Source organism: Filicampus tigris, chromosome 2, assembly GCF_054856515.1.
Source record: "Filicampus tigris isolate MCC_2025a chromosome 2, RoL_Ftig_1.0, whole genome shotgun sequence".
Classification (NCBI taxonomy): Eukaryota; Metazoa; Chordata; class Actinopteri; order Syngnathiformes; family Syngnathidae; genus Filicampus; species Filicampus tigris.
Window position 1 is genome coordinate 211,827 of NC_141218.1, and position 13,174 is coordinate 225,000.

Genomic DNA, 13,174 nt, shown 5'->3' on the forward strand with positions numbered 1-13,174 from the left:
TCAGCTTCGACGAATGTGAGACATTTGAAAAAGTAGGTCACTGGCACATTGCGCTAGTACACGGGTGACGTAGTCAGTTTCCTGCATCCTTGTTTACTTGCTTCGATGCTCGCTGCTTTCCTCCTGCCCATCTACTTTCCATAAAACCACCAACCAGGTCCTTTTGTTAGGAGGCAAACGTCGGGATAGTCGGCGCTTGATCTCAGTTTCGATCCATGACGCTAGCCTGCCATCTAGAGGATGTTGAATGTAATTCAGCCACCAGTCCCGCTCTTTTGGACGTGTTAGTACTTTGAAAGGTGCCGGAAGTTTTTCGCGTGTTTCCCGGGACGACTTCCTGTGTGGTTGTTATGGGCAACACGGACGCGGGCAGACTCCACACGGTCGAGCACGGAACTTGTGCTGCTGTTGTGGGTCCGAATTAAATTCCTGTCAATTGTCCGAGGCGAAATGGCCCCCAAGGCTGCCAAAAAAGGCGGAGCAGCGAAGAAGACCGCCGCCGCACAGGGCCCGGAGGTCCAGACTTGGGAAAGTGGACTCGCCAATGCGCAGTTTGACGAGGTTGGCATGAGCGCGTCAAGTGCTAAATGTTGCGTGGAGGATCTGTTCAAACGTTTTGTTTCGTTTTCCAGTCTGATGCATCGCAATAAACTCGCTGTTGAAACACAGCCTGTATATATATATTTGTTTTGTCTAAAACAATCATTGAAGTTGGAAACGCTTTGAAATATAAATTGCTGACTTTTATGACAATGTTAATTAGTCGGTGAGTTTTTTTACTTCCCTTTTCTTTACATTTGGGTTCAGTAAAAAAGAGAAAAACGTGAAATTGTTTCACAAAGGAAAAGGAAAGTGTCATTGTCGCCTCCGGGCCTTCCGCGATTAACGAGCAAATTAGAAAAGTGGGAAATTGGCCATCTACTCCACAATGGGGCGCAAATTCTCCATTGAAGCTTACATGGGACGACAGAAGATCATCGTGTCGCATTGTTAAAAGGTTTTGCAGCGTGTCGCCACCGCCCCGGCGCGTCGGCCCGTCGGCCCGTCGGCCCGTCGGCCCCCGCTCCTTGCGTACGTCGTGATGTATGCAACAACTTTAAACGCGTAACCGCTTCGTGTGTTCGCTATCGCCGCAGGACAACTGGCAAGCGTGCGTGTGCGTGCTGGTGGGTCGAGGTCCGCACGACGAGGAGCTGATCCGGACGCTGGCTCGGGCCGTGCAGCAACCGCAACGCAAGCTTTTCAGCTCGCTCGCTTGGGAGGACACCGAGGCCAAGGTTAGCAGAGCTACTTGCACGCGCTTCATATTGCAGCCGTGCTGTCAAGTCACATTTGTCCAAGCGTGTTTCCACAGATCCGCGAATATGGGAATCCCAAAGCCAAAAAACGCGACGCCTTTCCGCAGTACTACGAGGTTTGTGAGCAAGAGGCTTCCTCAAGTGGCCCGAGGAGCCCGAGGAGCCCGAGGAGCCCGAGGAGCCCGAGCCCGAGCCCGAGCCCGAGCCCGACTTTCCGCAGGTGATGACAAATGTTTGCCGCCCGACTTTCCGCAGGTGACGGAGCCCGCCAGGGAGCTGCTGGAGGCCCGAGAGGAGATCCCTGCTGAGCTCATGGCGCAAATAGTCAAGTTTATGTTGCTGCAGATTAAAGAGAGTGACCAGCAGAGGCGAAAAGCGGAGCACGTGAGAGACGTCAAAAGCATTCGCTCTTTCGGTTGGATCTTCTAGTTGATTGTTCACTATGGCTGTTTGTTTTGGGGCTTCTTTTTCCCGCCCAAGGCTGCAGCCGCTGCTCCGGTCGCCAAAGAAAAAGCAGGACCGAAAGGCAAAGACAAGAAGTCGAAAGACGAGCCGCCTCCCAAACCCAAAACAAAACTTAAACGCAGGGGTGACATCGAGCCGCCCAAGTACATCAGTAAGCATTCTGAGCATTATTATGACCGTCATTATGATAGGTTACGTTGAACCCTCGCTATTTGCTGGAAATAGGGACCAGTCAAAAGCTTTGTCATTGCCTGGAGATGCCACGGAATGGCGGCAAAACACGAGTTTTGTCTAAATGAGACTCCACAACTCCTATCAGCATAGTCACTTGGCACCAAGATGCCAAAAGAAGGCGGAAAAGCTCTACTTTTTGTCTCAATGAAACTTCTCCACCCATTTCGACAGAATTCCTCGGCACCCAGATGCCAAAAGATCGCGGCAAAGTACCACTTTAGTCTAAATCAAACTCCGTGACTCACGTCGACATACTGCAGTTACGTGGGCGCGAGACTCCTGACGATGGTGGCAAAAGACTGCTTTTGTCTGAATCGCGGGTGTCAAACCGCAGTTGTGGCGGGCCGCTTTCCTGCGTGTCTTCCATCACATCAGGTGTGTCGCAGCAGGGAGAGATGGAAAAGCCGCAGGAAAGTGGCCCTCCTGAACTGCAGTTTGATGTCTAAAACGAAATCCTTTCTCTTGCGCCAGCGTCGTTTCTTGGCACCAAGAGCGCAGCATTTCTTACTTTGGTGAAAAAGGTAGGAAAGGTTCCCGAAACCAATCCTGAATGTCAAGCCGCTGCGCGAGACTTTGCTATTTTGTTCACCTTGTAAAACGGGCGATGGATAAGTGTCGGTGCTGGACACGTGCGCGTTTTTGCCCGTGTCGCCGTCCAGACGACGAGCCGAGCGACGGGCCTCAGCACTACGTCCTGCTGCTGGGCTTCCACCAGCCCCAGCTGGTGGGCACGCTGGACGGCGCCGGCGTGCACGTCGCCAACGTCATCAGACTGAGCGCGGCGCGTGCGCCCCGCGACCGGCGGCAGGAGCAGGATGAGAAAAGCGCCGAGGCCAACGGTGAGCGGCGGAACGCGCGCTTGCCATTTTTTTTTCACGCGCAAGTAATGCGGCCTTTGCTCCGCTATCATTGATGGTGACGAGAACAAATGGCCGTCGCTGAAAATCCAAATTGCAAGCGCAACGCCGCTGACTTTGGTTTGCCGTCCTCCCATCAGCGGACGAAATCGCCGCCAAAGAGGCGAGGGACGCGCAGGCCAAGGTACTGGACCACTTCTGGGCAGCCCTGAGACAAGTTTTAGGCAACGGAGGGGCCAACTCCAGACTGCACAACGTGGCTCAGCTGGAGTACGCCGCCCCGGACTCCTTGACGCCCTTCGACCCGCAGGATCCCGAGGCCGCGGTGCGTCACCGCCCACTCGCCGCGTCCGGCCTCGGAGCTCACGCGCGCCGTCTGCCCGCAGATGGCGGCGGCGACCCGAATGTTCGACGGCGTGGCCAATCTCATCTACGACTGTCTGGACTGGCGCCGGCAGCACCGCCACTACTTGGACACGGCCAGCTTCATACGTGTGCCCTCTGTGGTCTCGGGGCAGGATGCTCCGCCACCTGCAGAGGTACGCGCCTCGGGTAGCCTGGCGCAGCCTGGCGCAGCCTGGCGCAAGCTCCTCCAATATTTCTTTCAAGAAATTCCATTCATGGATTCCCAACAGTTTCTCCTAGCGACACCGCTTTCACAGCTATTTGTGGATGTTGGATTTTTGGGGGTCCAATCGGATTTCAGCCTCCATTTGTTGCCAGGTCAATCTAATCCGCGCCAGGCCTTCGCAACGAGCAGTACTGGCTCACGTAACTTAGAGACAGACCGATAGGTTTTGGTTTCAGGGCCGACACGCTACCGATTATTAGTCGTCGAAGGGGGCCGATAACCGGTATTTGGAGCCGATATTCATTTTCAGTCAAAAGGAAAATATTGGCACCGTCGTATTGAACCATTTTTCTGATTTGCGTAATGTTGATTATTATTACAAACGTTTTTTGACAATGCAGTATACGTCTTTGTTGTCAAATTCCATCAAAAGCGTCGAGGAGCTAGCTCCAGGTCGCTCTCTGCAGTAAATCAAGTTGTCCAACATTTCAAAATGACAAATGTTATTAAACCCTCACGTCTTTGTTTTGATTCCAACACAGTTGAAATTGATTTATCAGGTTTTTTGAAAAGGCCGATGCCGATATTCCTGAAAAGGGCGAATATCGGCGCCGGTAATCGGCCCGGCCGATAATCGGTCTATCCCTCAAAAGGGATTGTTTTGCTGAAACCAATCACATTTCCATTCTCACCACCTGGCTAGCTCGCCATCTCGCTTCCGTCCCCAGATTGGTTGGTTTCTGAACTCCGACGTACACGCACGCATTTCCTTGAATGACTCTCTTGTGTTTCCTGCCAGACTGGAGCTACTGTGTCCCCACGCTCAAAGAAGTCCGGGCGCCCGCCAGCCCCAAGTAAGCGCTTTCTTTTTCTTCATCGTCATCATCATCCTCGCTTTCATCACAAGCCGACCGAGCGGTTGTGTTTTTTTTCTTTGCGAAACAGAAAAGCCGCCGTCATCTCTGACCACCGACGTGGACATGAATCACTACAGCGGCCTCATGGAGCACGTCCCGGCCGAGGCTTGCTCCGTGCCGCTCATCTTGCACTGCATGCTGGAGCAGGTTTGCGCGTGCTCACGCACAATCGCCGGCGTTGTCCGAAGGGGAGGTTTTCAGACCTTAAGCCGCCGCGTCCGTGCCGTGTCCAGGTTGTGTTGTCAAGCGAGCAGCCCCTCGCATCGCAAGCGGCCGACGACGCCGACCCTCAGACCGCTCCCGGTCTGGATCATCACGTGCTCGGACAAATGCTGAAAAACGTCCTGCCTCGGGTGGAAGCGGAAGACGAGAGGAGAGACTTGATGCATAGTTTGTTGACCACAGTACAGAGAGAAGAAGACAAGGAGGTGCTCGAAGGGCCGTCGCATACCCGGGATGTCGCAATATCGGGAGATTAAAATTGCCACGATACGTCGTCGTCGTCGGTTCACAATAGTAATAGCAGCTAATCTGTTTCAAAGCGCTAGTTGTTTTCCTTTTGTGCAGTTCCAGCACCGTCTGGTGGTTGATTTATTCGTGCCTTTTAATTGGATGCCACCGACTGCATGTTTAAGAGCCACGCAAATCTCCAATATGTACAAAAACTGAATATTGTGATATATATATCTATATCTATATATATATGGGCCAGTATCGTGAGCTTTTTCTATACCGCCAACCTTCCCACAATATCGTGCTAATTATCGTATCGTGCCATTTGAATATTGTGACATCCCTATCACATACTGTAAATAGTCTCGCGCCGAGTGTATCTTCTCGATCTTGTCACTTGCGTTCTGTCTTAGGTGCTTAAGGAGCAGTTTGGGGTGGAGAAGTCACCAAGAAGGTCTGAGCAGCCTGTCATCATCAGACACCATGACGAAAGGGCGCTGCGCTTAATTGGCATACCTGTAAGTCAAATGTACATATTTCCTTTTTTTTGTTGTTGACTTGTCCACCTTTACTCGCCAAAAGGTGCGTTTTATGACTTACTACCAACAGTATAAAGTGCTACACGCATATCGATTTGCCATTGTGTATATTGAGCTCGCGCATAATTTAGGCTAGCTCATAACATTGAGACAATTTGTTTTTCTCGATTAATTTAACAAGCGAATACTGTCGTCCGTGTGACATGAGTTCATGATTTGTGATCTGAGTCAGCCAGTCCTCCCTCGGGACTGCTGCCCGTCTCCTAACCGGAGCTCGGAAGCGGGAGCGCGTCGCACCGATCGTGGCCCCGATGCATTTTCGAGTTCATTTCAAGATGCTTCTATTTGTCTGCAAATGTTTGGAACGGCCTCACCCCGGCGTAGCCCCTCCGCGCCTGCCCGGTCGGTGCCTCGGGTCTGCGGGCCAGGCGCTACTGGAGGTGCCGAGGAGTCAGCGGGGCCTCAGCGGGGCCTCAGCGGGGCCTCAGCGGGGCCTCAGCGGGGCCTCAGCGGGGCCTCAGCGGGGCCGCGGCCTTTTCTGTTGTCGGTCCTTCCCTCCGGAACGGCCTCCCGTGAGATGTTTGGCAAGCCCCCTCGCTGTTGATTTTTGAAAAGTCGTTTGAAGACGCATTTTTAGTCTTTGGCTTTTGACCCGACGCGAGACTGACACTCGTCTGCTGTTTCCCGCTGTCCGCTGTATTTGGTCATTTGTGTTTTCATTCATTGCTTTCGCCGTCGATCGACGGTGTTGACGCTTGACCCTCCAAATGCTTTGAGCCGTCTTGTGGAATACTCAATTGCAAATCTGCCTTTGATCCCGATTGAAGTACAACAATGTACTGAATTGAATTACTCTGGCTGCGGCACCCTGACAGGTGACTCAAGGTCTGGATCCCGCCCGGGAGGAGGCGTCCATGATGAAGCGGTCGCCGACGTGGAGGCTCATCAACTCGGTGGCTCAGCTGCGCTCCAACACCTCCTGCTGGAGGGCCATCAAACAGCAGCTCCAGCACCAATGCGCCGACGGTCTGATGGAGAAAGCGATATTCAGAGCCGGGCGTCCGTCGTCTATCCGTCTCCCAACTTCTGGCCGCTATTTCCGTCCCCGGTTGGCGACTGCCAATCGGCGCCGGGAGCATCGTTTTCACCTCACACGCGCAAGCGGGCACGCCGCCATATCAAGGAAAAATATCAAATGAAAACCACACTCGCACGCAGCGTGGTCATAGGTGAAATAAAAAGAAAATGGGGCAAACAAATGCCGTTGCGTCTATGAAAGCTATACAACACTCTTGCATTTATTGACTTTTCCTTTGACCGGGCGGGTCGACAATATAGGCAGGAACTCATAGACGCGCGAAAGCATAGACCGACGCCCGCCCACCTCTGGAAATATTGCTTGTTTATTCGCATCATTGTAATGTTGTTTTTTTTTTTTTTTTTTTTTTTTAACCTAACCGTGCGCAACAGACGAGGTGTCGTGGCCGCAGGTGGAGCGCTTCTTTCACCAGAGCGTGTTTGAGAGCATGCTGCTGACCGGATTGGACAAAGACGGCGTTCTGGGAAAAGACTGCAGACCTTTGGGAATGCTGCACCACGGCAAAAAACACCCCGTCAACCCCTGGGACAACCCGTTGTCCTTCGCCAAGCAGAAACTTCGCATTCTGCGCAAGAAATGTGCGTAGCCGCTTTAGTCGGTGAACTTTCTTCCCTTTGTGTTCACTTTGTCATGTTGGCTTCTCTCTGTTGCAGGTCCAAAGTTTCTACAAGAAGACGCTGATCCTACAGAGGTGTTTGTATTCTAATGACCACATTTGAAACAATCGAATGAGACCCAATCCTTGAACTGCTTAGCCTACCGTACTTTCCGGACTATAAACCGCTACTTTTTTCCTCGGTTTTGAACCATGCTAGCTTATGCGGCTATTCTGTGGATTTTTCTCCCGCCGCTAGGGGCGCTCTAACCGGAATGACGATACAATTCAATTCAATAGATTTGCCATTAACAGGATGTGACTGCAGGTGGAGGAGTTCAACAGGCGAGGGCGCTATGCACTAGCTTATTGCATGAGGCGGCATGTAGTATGTAGTAGACTAATAAACGCTGGCCATGAACTGACAAAACTGAGCAGCAGCAGCGGGCAGTGAAATGACGATAAGCGCTGTTTATGTTCTCTTGATTCCGTTTCGTTTTAATCGGCAAAGTTGCCGCTGTGCTAAAAGGCACTGTTGGGAAAGAATCTGTTCAGGTACGTGTACATTTCCAGTTCAAAATCGTTCTGTAAAATGCAGTAAATACCTCATTTTTCAACATCGAAAGATGCGGCTTGTGTGTGTTTTTTTTCCATTATATTTTTAAAAACAGAGTGAGTGTGACTTAGGTCAAGGTGCGGCTTATAGTCCGGGAAATAGCGTCATTATTTCCCGTCTGTTAAATTTCTTTGGTTGTCTCGGTGTCACTTAAGAATGTTGTTTTTTTTTCTTTCTCCCTCCCCCAACCAGATCGGTGAGCGCCAAGCCGTCCGGCTGGACCTGTCCGACATTCAGAGTTGCCGACTGAGGTCCCTCAAGGACTGGCACTATGTTGAACACTACGAGGCGGCTCTCTTGCCTCAGGTGGCCTCTGGTCTTCCAGGAGATCCTGATCTGGCGCCTTGTCGCTAACATGCGACTGTTTGTTTCTGCCATAGGCCCTCCAGTGCGCTGCCCAGGAATATCGCTGTCTGGACACCCTGAGAGGAAGTCATAACAATGTCTTATACATTTTCTGCCACAATCCCATGAGCCCCGATCGCCTGTGCAAGGAATTCTGGGACGTAGCCATTCACACCGATGTCAAGTTCAGGTGCGGTCGCAGGTTGCTGGATTTGCTTGCGACATGAAGACCATGAGACTGGTTTTTTTTTTTGGTTTGTTTTTTTGAGGACATACTTGGAGCACGTAGCAGACACCATCGCAGACTGGATCGAGAAAGAGGAGCTGAAGAAACAGTTGCTGGAAACCAGCCAGAGAAGTCCTGCGCAAGGTTCAGACAGTACAGCTTAGCATTGCACGAGATGACCGGGTTTTTTATTTGATGAGGTGAATTGAGCTTTCAGTTGTTCTGTCGCACTAGATAAAAACATGACGGATTGGACAGAGGAAGATGAGGAGGCTCGGGTGCCGTTCATCACCAAAAACTCACTCAAGGTTTGTAGTTTGTACTCACTCACTAAAAGCCTACGAGCGCACGCGTCAAATATATTGAGTCGTCAATCCAATTGAAAGGGATCCAAGCTGGAGGAGGAAAAGCTGAAGGAAGACGACACCAAGAAAGGCAAGAAGCCGGCCAAGGGGGGTGGGGCGGCGGCGGCGGCGGCGGCGGGCAAGAAGAAGCAGCAGCCCACGGACGACGGCAAGTCGGCGGAGGCCAAGACGGGAGACAAATCGGCCAACGCGGGCAAGAGCAAAGCTACCACCAACAGCTCCACGGTCGCCGTCTCCGACCAGACGCTCTCCAGCAAAGCGGACGACAAGGAGGAGGCCAGCAGCGTAAGACCACGCACGGGCCGCGCAAAGTCACCCAGGGCAAATGCGCGGCTCGCAAAATGTTTGGGCCGCACTTTTAGGGATTCGCAGGCTTCCACATGGATGGGATGTTGGTCCATCTGTCAGGGTGTCTCCAGTACCTCTTCCCTGCGCCCGGTGGACACGTTACCGTGGAGACCATCAGCTACGTTGAAGGTAGCGTTTGCGCATGTCGTAGCTTTCTTTGACGCCTTGATGTATGAGTGACTCGCTTCTTTGCTTTGACTCCGAGAGAATTGGAACTCGTGTATTTAAAAACAGCTGCTCAAAGAGAGGCCCCGCGAGCTTCATGCTAACGCTTAGTAGCATCTACTACGTTGTGGTGCCTTATCCCTTCAAGCAACGGATTGAACACAAAATGGTTCAGCAACAACATGTAGACAGTACCGAGTCATATTTCCTTTAGCATCTGTGTTGCACGGCTGATATCAGTGCCGTACTGAAGACCTCTTGAGAGGAGTTGTGATGTTATTAAGAATCCCAGGCAGGGCAACCCCACTGAAATGTGAGGAGCTGCTGCAAAAAGGCAAGGCCTGCCTAAAACTTGAGTGGGATTCATAGTAACGCTTCAGTGAACGGTATAGCCGTCCGTCCGTCCGTCCGTCCGTCCGTGTGTCTTATACTGCCCCCAGCTGAAGGAGCAGCATTTGATTGATGTATTTCAAGGCACCACTGCACTTGCGCAAAACACATGTCACCGTAGGTCCCAGCATGCTGAAAGTGGCCGTGAGGGAAGACGGTCATCACTTCTACACGCACATCAACCACATTGTCCATGCGGCCAGAAATGACGTCAAAGGTAAAAGATCCACGAGAGCTTTGCCGATGTGTTCCCGCTGTCGTACTGACGAGTCCGCTCCAACAAGAGCATCCTGTCAAGACGAGCGCAGCGACCAGGCGTTCCTTCTCGGCCCTGCTGGATAACGGCGTCCGGCTGTCTTACAGTTTCGAAAGACCACCGGAGAAATGCAAAGGTGTGAGACCTCCCAGCATGTGCTTGGCTATTGTTTTTTATGGCCCAAAAAGCAGAAAGTCCAATACTATTGCGCAGCTGCGCTAAATATCATGTCAAGCATTCTCAGTAATGCTCTGGCTTCAAAAAAATACTCCACTACTTTTATTAGCGGTACATTAGGCATTGCTCTGATGCCAAGTCTTGACAACTAATAGAGGAGCTTATTAGATAATAATACTAACGGGCATATATTGTTTATCCTTTGCAAAAAAAAAAAAAAAAAAAGACGGACGACTAGCTGCGTCAGTTCTACGTGTGTGACTGTATTATACTGCCCCCAGGTGGCCAAGAAGCAGCCGCACAATGTCCATTGAATTGAATTCAAAAATGTGGCAAAAACGGTTTAATTCATTCGATTTAATTTGTCATAACTGTATGTTTCAAGTACAATATTACAGAGTATAAAGGATTAAAAATACAGTACAGAGTATTAAAAAAACACAGTACAAAAATGAATTTCTACCCATTTCAATAGGAAAAGATGATTTAAGATACGAGGGCTTTGAGTCACTACTCGATTCTCAAGGCATCGCTGTATAGTGCGTTTCTGTACGTGTACTTATGTTTGAATATCATATACCACTAAATTACCCTCAATTTGCACACATTCCCATTGAATTCCAAAATATTGGAACGTTTCCACTCCTTTGCAGCCCCAGCAGAGAGTCTCAAGGAAACAGAAAAAGAGTCGACAGGAGCCGAGCTGACAGACGCACCAAAGAGTGACAGCAGCCCTGCAGAGGTGCGGGTGCGTGTGTGTGTGTGTCTGTATATACACACATATATATATATATGTATGTATGTATGTATGTATGTATGTATGTATGTATGTATGTATGTATGTATGTATGTATGTATGTATGTATGTATGTATGTATGTATGTATGTATGTATGTATGTGTATATGTATATATATGTGTGTGTATATGTATATATATGTGTGTGTATATGTATATATGTATGTGTATATGTATATATGTATGTGTATATGTATATATATGTGTGTGTATATGTATATATATGTGTGTGTATATGTATATATATGTGTGTGTATATGTATGGCTGATGATGCAATACCACTGCCAGGCATGGCGCCTTTTAAAGGAACACTACACTATTTTGTACAGATGGATTGATAGACAGTCAAATTGTCTTTTTTATCACACTATCTTAATTACTTAACACAATATTAGATTTCAACCGTTTAAATTATTCATGCATTTTAATAGCTTTTAGGATTTATCTTTATGTTTCTTTATCTGGGTTACAATAACATGAGAATGATATACACTACAGGTTATTCTGCCCGTTGTAAAGTCAATATGTAATGCAGGTTTATTATGCAGCCTCGGAACGCCCTCCTGTGGTTGTTTGGTGTATTGTTTGCTGACCTTGAAAAGAAAAGTGATACGATACAGTATAGTGTGTTAATAATTTCACACAGAAGTCGCTACGGAGTGTAAGTCCCCCCCTCCCCGGCCAAACTATTTAAAAAAAAAAAAATTAAAAAAAAACGCGACTTATAGTCCGGATAATACGCTAAACACAACATGAAAGACATGAAGAGAAAAAAAATCAAAGTAGAAGATCAATACCTATCTTTAAGCGACACCAGGGTGAGCTTAATATTGGCACTTATATAATAGGTTTGCATGTAAAAATGACATCAGTACTAAAATGAAAGTGTAGCGTTTCTGCTTTTACGTTCCAAAATGGACGGCGTGTTGTAGGTCGAAAAACTGGAGCCATTCCTCATCCAAATAAATGTGCACGTCGATTCATTGCCACTTCAGTCTCTGTAAATATCCTGACTGGTGTTAAATGGCTCGCCCGTCCTAACCGTGGTCAGCAAAGAAGCAGTGTGTGTTTTTTTTGCGCTGGTTCCAGCCTATGTAGCTCTGCTGACTTCCACATTTCCTCATTCTCATATAAATCAACCACGGAGAGGTTAATCCTTTTGATATGTTGAAGTGGGCATTAGTAGGGATGTCCACATAGATTTTGGTGCCAATCGATCGCCGTTTTCGGACGTTATAAGCAACGAAAGTACATTGATTTCCAATGGAGGGTTTGGAATCGGTCCCTCCGGTGACTCCGAGCGAACAAGGATAGAAGCGTAGGGGGCGCGGCCATTTGCCTCATTAACAAGAGGCGTTATTCATGGGGTCACATGGGGTTATTTCCTCATTTCCCCCAAATGCATGGATAAAATAGAAAATGACAACTCGTTTCATTTTCCTGATCAAAAAATACATAAAACGAAGTTGTTAGTGAAAACACGGCCATCCCGGCCCAACCATCCGTTTAATTCAGTAAAGTTGATATGTTTAAGGGGAGTAGGAAGAAGTCAAAAACTTAACGAGTCCTACCCCTTGTTCTCTATAAATGATTCGAAATCATGTTATGTCAATACCAAAGTGGGTTATTCATAAATACACATATACGGGTCCTTCTCAAAAAATTAGCGTATTGCGATAAAGCTCATTATTTTCCCTCATGTAATAATAAAAATGAAACTTTTCATATATTTTAGATTCATTGCACACCAACTGAAGTAGTTCAAGCCTTTTATTCTTTTAAAATGGATGATTTTGGCAAAAAGGTCAAGAAAAACACCCCCCAAAATCTCAAAAAATGAGCACGTCGTCCGACCAATAAAAAAAGTGTTCTTGATATACAGAAAGAAAAAAAGGTCAACCTTCGAATAATTATGTTCAGTTATGCACTCGATACTTGGTCGGGAATCCTTTTGCGGAAATGACTGCGGCTATGCGGCGCGGCGCGGAGGCAGTCAGCCGCTGGCACTGCCGAGGCCCAGGACGCTTCGATGGAGGCCTTAAGCCCGTCCGCAGCGTCGGGTCCGGTGTCTGTCAAGTTGGGCGTCACAATATCCCCCAGATTGCCGATGGGATTCAAGTCAGGGGAGCTGGCAGGCCAGTTGAGCACAGTAACGCCACGGTCAGTGAACCGTTTGGAAGTGGTGGTTTTGGCAGCGTGAGCGGGTGCCAGGTCGTGCTGGAGGAATGACAACTTGATCTCCACAAAGCTTTTCAGCAGATGGAAGCACGAAGTGCTCCAGAATCTCCCGATAGCTAGCTGCATTGACAAAACGCAGCGGAGCGACACCGGCAGCTGACGTGGCACCCCAGAGCATCACTGACTGTGGCTACTCCACACTGGACTTCAGGCATTTTATTTTGGCAGTTCCTTCTCACCAGCCTTCCTCCGGACTCCGGCGCCTCGATTTCCGAACGACGT

General features: G+C 49.1%; 1 protein-coding gene across 8 annotated transcripts in view; it reads left to right on the forward strand.

The window, feature by feature from the left end:
* The first annotated feature begins 33 nt into the window (after positions 1 to 33).
* spag17 (sperm associated antigen 17) overlaps positions 34 to 13,174 on the forward strand; it is a 25,024-nt gene continuing 11,883 nt past the window's right edge. For 7 of the 8 annotated variants that reach the window (XR_015089816.1, XM_086053267.1, XM_086053258.1 and 4 more), the window contains exons 1-24: positions 34 to 561; positions 1,137 to 1,277; positions 1,355 to 1,414; positions 1,554 to 1,682; positions 1,779 to 1,914; positions 2,657 to 2,836; positions 2,995 to 3,179; positions 3,241 to 3,393; positions 4,225 to 4,279; positions 4,371 to 4,489; positions 4,576 to 4,770; positions 5,209 to 5,313; positions 6,210 to 6,360; positions 6,805 to 7,011; positions 7,087 to 7,124; positions 7,837 to 7,950; positions 8,025 to 8,179; positions 8,259 to 8,359; positions 8,450 to 8,523; positions 8,602 to 8,865; positions 8,943 to 9,057; positions 9,605 to 9,700; positions 9,768 to 9,875; positions 10,570 to 10,664. Coding sequence is in view for 7 of the 8 variants with exons in the window: in XM_086053267.1 (XP_085909393.1) it covers positions 451 to 561; positions 1,137 to 1,277; positions 1,355 to 1,414; positions 1,554 to 1,682; positions 1,779 to 1,914; positions 2,657 to 2,836; positions 2,995 to 3,179; positions 3,241 to 3,393; positions 4,225 to 4,279; positions 4,371 to 4,489; positions 4,576 to 4,770; positions 5,209 to 5,313; positions 6,210 to 6,360; positions 6,805 to 7,011; positions 7,087 to 7,124; positions 7,837 to 7,950; positions 8,025 to 8,179; positions 8,259 to 8,359; positions 8,450 to 8,523; positions 8,602 to 8,865; positions 8,943 to 9,057; positions 9,605 to 9,700; positions 9,768 to 9,875; positions 10,570 to 10,664 (3,087 nt within the window). In the remaining variant the exon portion in view is untranslated. The remainder of the gene's footprint in view (positions 562 to 1,136; positions 1,278 to 1,354; positions 1,415 to 1,553; positions 1,683 to 1,778; positions 1,915 to 2,656; positions 2,837 to 2,994; positions 3,180 to 3,240; positions 3,394 to 4,224; positions 4,280 to 4,370; positions 4,490 to 4,575; positions 4,771 to 5,208; positions 5,314 to 6,209; positions 6,361 to 6,804; positions 7,012 to 7,086; positions 7,125 to 7,836; positions 7,951 to 8,024; positions 8,180 to 8,258; positions 8,360 to 8,449; positions 8,524 to 8,601; positions 8,866 to 8,942; positions 9,058 to 9,604; positions 9,701 to 9,767; positions 9,876 to 10,569; positions 10,665 to 13,174) is intronic. The other variant, XM_086053279.1, reaches the window with a different exon arrangement.